Source organism: Eumetopias jubatus, unplaced genomic scaffold, assembly GCF_037043125.1.
Source record: "Eumetopias jubatus isolate StellerSeaLion01/CBP00866 unplaced genomic scaffold, mEumJub1_p1.0 scaffold_7, whole genome shotgun sequence".
NCBI classification, from domain to species: Eukaryota; Metazoa; Chordata; class Mammalia; order Carnivora; family Otariidae; genus Eumetopias; species Eumetopias jubatus.
In genome coordinates, this window is record NW_028274813.1 from 98,782,872 (window position 1) to 98,788,871 (window position 6,000).

The window sequence follows — 6,000 nt, forward strand, 5'->3', positions numbered from 1 at the left end:
ATCTTGTACCACTTTGTGACACAAACGCCGTATTTGTTTCTTAAGTGTTATTCAACAAGCCCTCCAGCATAATTTCTAAGCCATTACTCTTTTAAATTAAAATTCCTGATGAATGTGGTACTACTGTTCTAAATGACGAACTGTCCATTCTACCTTTTTCATTCTTCTGTTTCAAATTACCAATACCCCTCCCTTCTGATCATAAGTGAATCTTTAGAAAACTTTCCACTAATCTTACTTTCCTTTTAAGTAAAAAATCATTACCCACTACCCTCAGCTACCAACACAGCACTGCTCTTCACGTTAAAAAAGTTGCTCGCCCATGAGGCTTGTCTCAGAAAATTTAGAAGCCTCGCTAAAAAGCTGAGAAGGAAAGCTGCTGGGAATGTTCACAGATACCTGATTTAACAAGGTTCTGTGAAAAGAGCTTGCCTTTAGATTAGCATTACTCAATGTTTATAAGGGTTGTTTGTCAAGCCAAAAATAAGGTGCCTCCTCCCCACAAATTAAAGAGTCAAGTTACAGTCCATTATTTCATTTCTGATTGTTTTTCTTTGTAATAAGTGGGAAAGTGGATACTGGATAAAAGTCTCTCCGGAGCTAAAAGACTCCACATTAAAGGCTTCAATTAGCTATAAATCAGTTGTCTTTCCTACTGGGGGAGAACAAGAGAAAAAGAGAGCGGGGGTAGTTGGAAAAAAAGAAAACTGGAAGAGCTTCCAAATTAAATTCTGGGATACCTACTGCATACCTAAAACTCCTTTCCGGGACTGGGAGGAAAATCCAAACAAAAGTTAAGACTAAACTCGAACCCTCCCAAATATGAGAGTTCGCTCCTGTCTCACGGGGAGATCTTGGAACTTAAGACCTTTAAAGAGAGGCTGAAGAGGTTAGGGACCCTCATAAAACAAAACGTTTATGCTGTATACTTTCCCGGCTCGTTCCCAAACCCAGATTTGTGCCCCCACATTGGCACTATTGTTATGCAAACTGTCTAAATGGCTGTAACCACTAACGACCTCCCATTAAAATCGCTTTCAAAAATTTGTCACACCATCTAAAAAAGCTAACAGGTACATCAAACCCATCATAAATCGGGCGTTCAGAACACGAATCACCTTGATTTGTATTCTAAAACTAACACAAGTAAAATTTCAATATTCGGATTTTTAAAAAATTTCTTTCAACCATTAAGCCAAAACCAAACAATTTACTTCTCAACAAATTTAGTTTATCTTGTAATAAGCATGATGGAAAACAACTTTAACCCTATTGTGTGCGCGCAGTGTGTGTTTAAGTTAATCGGGAGAAATTTGGGGTAGAAATCAACTGAAAGGATAGAAAATCAAACAAGAGAACTGTAAAATGAACTCCAGAGAACATGACTTTAAATCCCATCTATCTCCCTCCGCCCCCCATGCTATAATGTTATAATCACCCCCCGTGTGTCTAATTAATGTATTTTTCTATGTGGAATTCATAGAAAAGTAAATTCAATTTACATTAAGGTAGCGAACGCATATTCTTTTTTATGTGGTGCAACAGCAACAAAAAATCCTGCTTGGCAAACCCAAGATGTCAGAGTTCGTTATAAAAATAATTTCTTTTCCGTCCGAGAGCGAGCCCGTTAATTTGCACACATTTAGAGAGTTTGCGAGTTTTCCAGGAGAGCTGCCACTGCCTACAACATTCGAACGAAATGCCGATACTGGAGCTGCCGGTCGCCAGCAGCCAGGTTTCCGCGCCATCTGCAAAGGCGGCCGGAGCGCCGCGCGCCCGGTCAGTTCCTCCGGGAAAGCCGCTCCGCACGCGCGGGCTTCTGAGGACCGAGCGGGACGCACAGCCCAGCGGCCCCTGAAGGCGCAGGGCCGCCGGGGAAAGCGGCCGGGCTGCATGGCCCACCTGGCGGGAACCCTTCCTCCCCACTCGAGGAGTCGAAGCGGTGCCGACGCCTTGCCCGCGGCAGTCCGGACCGCGAGAATCGGATCAGAAGGCAGCGGCAGACGCGGCAGGGGTAAGGAGCCGTTGACCGCGACCCCCGGCGCCGCGCTTTCAGGTTGGGGAGAGTCTCTAAGGCGTCCCGAGACCCCGGCAGGGCTTCGGATGCCCCAAGCCCGAGGACGGGGCGTCCCTCTGCCGCGCGGGGATGACAGGCTGGCCCCGGCCATCCCGGCCCCTGAGGCCGACACGCCATCCTCGCCCCCTGACAGATCATGGACAGGAAGGAAGGTTCTAGAAAGCCTCGGCGGACGGCAGGTCCTCGCCGGCCGCTTACCTTGGTGTACTTTATTTCGAGGTTGGGCGTGGGCGATGGCAAGAGGTGCAGGGACGCCATGAGGGCAGCGGGGTCGGCCTTCACCTCGCCGGGCATCTCGATCTTACTGGAAGTCATGGTGGCGGGCCGAGGTCTCGCTCGCCCGCGGCGTGGGCTGTGCGGGCTGTGCGCGCGGTCCGCGGGCCGGGGGCGCGCTCGCCTGTATATAGGCAGGTGTCAAGCTGGGGCTTTTCTTATTGGACGTGAGGGCCGAGGCGCGGGGGGCTGGTCCATCCTACCTAGGACGCCCGGGCGCAGCCCCGATTTGCATAAAGCCCGCCGCCCGCGCCGCGCGGCCCGTTCGCTCGGCGCCCACGGTCAAGTGCGGCCGGCGAGAGCCCGGCCGCCGGCACAGACCCACGCCCACCCCGCTGCCGCCGCAGGCCTCGACGGCCAGAGCCGGAACCCGCGCCGCGGCCGCGCGGGGCTCGGAGAGCGGGAGCGGCCTCGCTCCGGCACGGGCGGCGGCGGCCGGGGGCGCACCTTGGCGAATGTCGCGCGCGGGTCGTGGCCCCAGAGGCAGAGCGAGCGGGGGCTAACGCGGTGTCGGCGGAGGAAGCTTCCGGGGTGCGGAGGGCGGCTCTTGGGGCAAGGAGCGGGCTCGGCCACTGGTGGGGCGCGTCTGGAGCCCCTCCCACCCGCGTTCCGGGGCCCGCCGAAAGCGCGTTCCCCCTCTTCCCCGGAGACCCAGGGGGCGCCCTTCGCTCTCCTTTCTCGGGCAGGCGGCCCCGCACACATCCACTGCCCACAAACGAGCCCGAGGTGCGCCCCCGGCCGCAGGGTCCGGAACCGGTAGTGATGAGTGCGAGTCCTTCGCCCCACACTCAAGATTAAGTATGCCCGCAAGGCCGCCCTCGCCCGGCTTCTCCCGCCCAAGTGCTGCCCTCTGCTGGCTGGGACCGGCTGCGCCCCAGGATGTGGGGTATTGGTCCTTATAGGCTCTTGGGAGTTGCATGTTTCATTGGCCCCTCTATCTTTCTTCTTGGATCCACCGTTCCAGCGCTTAACTCCTCGCCCCCAAATAACACAACGATATACTTGATTAGCTTTTCTGTTGTTTTTCACGCCAACAGCTGTCATCCCGCCAGACATGGGGCTCCTCACATGGCTGCCCCTTTGGGGTTGAGTTTCCATATCTATACCCCCCTAATTTAGGTGTTTACGTAGCTCCAACAGGCCTTCTTCTAGTTTGTGGGATCCTAGGGATCAGCATATACGTTTATGTCCAGGACTCAGAGATCCCATCCCAGAATGGACTTTGGGCTGGGTGGGCCAAATCTGGGCTTCAGATAAAAAGACCTTAATAGAGGGAGAAGCAGACTCCCCGCTGAGCAGGGAGCCCGATGCGGGACTCGATCCGGGGACTCCAGGACCATGACCTGAGCCAAAGGCAGTCGCTTAACCAAGTCTGCTTCTCCCTCTGACCCTCTTCCCTCTTGTGCTGTCTATCTCTCATTCTCTCTCTCTCAAATAAAGAAATAAAATCTTAAAAAAAAAAAGACCTTAATAGGTCATGTCTCCCCCTCTCTCCCAGTGTAAGATTGACAGGGGCCTACTGATTCTTATCTTTAATGTCGTATTCAGAGCCCTTACAACCTCATTTCTTCGGATGTTAAGGATCAGCCAGAAGAGATCTTGCCGTAGATACTTTCCCTAATTAAAAATGCCTAACACTCAGTGCCTGGATACTAACCAACAGTAGAAATAGACAGAAATATTGCATTTTAGTATTAGGTCTGTAGAAATAAATTCCAGCCTCTCAGAACCCAAAGTAACTACCCAAGGTTACCTGAGTGAATTACCTCAGCTTTAGGCAATAGAAAGATCTCAATTCACAAGAGGATCACTGTGGCCAAAAATTGTGTTCTAGTAACAGTCTATGTTCATGAGATAGGGGTGGTTTTGTTTTTTTTTTTTAAAGCCTTGGAGAGTTGGAGATATAATTGAGGGATAAAAAAAAATAAAGTCGCAGAGTTAGTTGGGGAGAGAGGGAGAAGAGAGTAGCAAGGGAGAAAGAATCACTGGCGCTCCGGGAACAATTCTGCCAACATGTTTTGCGAGGCGCAGTACTGGAGGCTGGGTTACAAACAAGGTGGATAGCCCTTACCATCAGCGAGCTGGAATCCTCTCCCCACAGGGAGATAGATCGCTGACTATGAGGGGCTGTGGGGAAAAGTTGCAACAGAGCATCAACCGAATGATCTGGGGCTCCACTAAGGAAGAGGCCAGCTCTCTGGGATCGCTGGCCTTTGAGCTGGGCCTCAAAAGGAGAGGTGAGGCGTCCACAGGGGAGGAGAGGACAGAGTAGGCAGTAGAGTCCACAAGAGCACAGGCCTAGAAATGCAAGGGGGGGGCATTAATGGAACTGGAGGGGCAGAGGATGAGCCTGGCAAGGCAGTTGACTCAGGTTGTAAGGACCTTAATTCTTGAGACACTGAGAAGCCATCAAAAAATTCTGAGCAGGAGAAAAAGGAAATCTGTGTAAATTAGACTGATAAATGAATATTGTCAGGAAAGGCTCTCACAAACTGGAAACCACTGAGCTGTATTCTTCTCCAAGCATAAGACAGAGTTGTCCCCGCTTGACCCACCTCTTGCTTGCTAACTCCAGTTCTAGCACCATGGCTGGAAAATCTTCTCCCAGGGAAGGAGCAGTGTGATGGAATCATTAGCATCTGTTACACAGTGACATAGAGCAAGTAAAGAGATTCCCTCTTCTCCAAGCAAGGAAATGAGAATCTCTGAGCTTCTCCTCATAAACAGCTCCAAAAGGTCTAGTGCATTTTTTTTTTTTTTTTTTGGTCCGATTCAAGATGGGGGACAAGATTGAGCAGGAAAGAGCATTGAATTATAACGACGTCTTCAGTGTACGTTTTCTTCGTTTCTGTTCGTAGGACTTATTCTGCTGCTACTTACTCGTAAGGCTGCTGGAACCTCTCTTCTCACATTCTTAGTCTTTCCTTTGCTTCTCTTTCTTTTACTCTTTTCTATTATTTTCTCATTTCCTCTATAGATTTCACCGTGGTTAAAGTGGCCATCTTCCCTTCAGATTTCTAGCATTTTGAAATTCACTCTTTTCCATGATTTGGTGAAGGAACATTTTTTTCCCCCACCCTTATAATGTTTCCTTCTCCCACCCTCTCCCATCTGCGATTATTTATTGTTTAGGATACATCTTGTTTATAAAACCCCCTGCACAAGGGAACACAAGCTACAGCATGCTCTATTTCCTTGTGAAAATAATTTATTAGGCCTGGTGGAGCCAATATCCTGGGGTTGTAGAGGAGAAAAATAAATTCTTGCCTCATATTTCCTCACCTAAATAATAGAATGCAAAGTTGTAATTTTAAGGCTTTATGTGAAGTTAGGTTTTTTTTTTTTTTAAGGTATGAAACCATAGCAGTCTGGGCTTATTTTTAGTTTGTAGTTATGGAGGAACAAATTGAGAAACATGCTTTAGAAAATCAATGAAGGAAACTGTTCCTCCTAACCAAGAAACACTTTTGGTTTTGACAACAACAATCTCCAGCTTGCACTTCAAGCTTCCATGTTCAGGGGCTATTTCAGCCTCAGGTGGCCCTGCTTAATTGCCTTCCTGTTCCCATTAGTAACCATGCTGACAGCCCACCTTTTCTAACAGATACACTTGCATTTTAATTTATCTGCAAAAATAAATCACACATTAT

General features: G+C 49.4%; 1 protein-coding gene across 3 annotated transcripts in view; it reads right to left on the reverse strand.

Moving 5' to 3' along the window:
- The window catches only part of ALDH1A2 (aldehyde dehydrogenase 1 family member A2), a 92,378-nt gene extending 89,303 nt beyond the window's left edge, over positions 1-3,075 (reverse strand). For 2 of the 3 annotated variants that reach the window (XM_028100351.2, XM_028100352.2), the window contains exon 1: positions 2,798-3,075. In XM_028100351.2, the coding sequence (XP_027956152.1) occupies positions 2,798-3,052 (255 nt within the window). In that variant the 5' untranslated portion in view covers positions 3,053-3,075. Of the gene's footprint in view, positions 1-2,275; positions 2,650-2,797 lie in introns of those variants that run through there. The other variant, XM_028100353.2, reaches the window with a different exon arrangement.
- Positions 3,076-6,000: the final 2,925 nt, after the last annotated feature.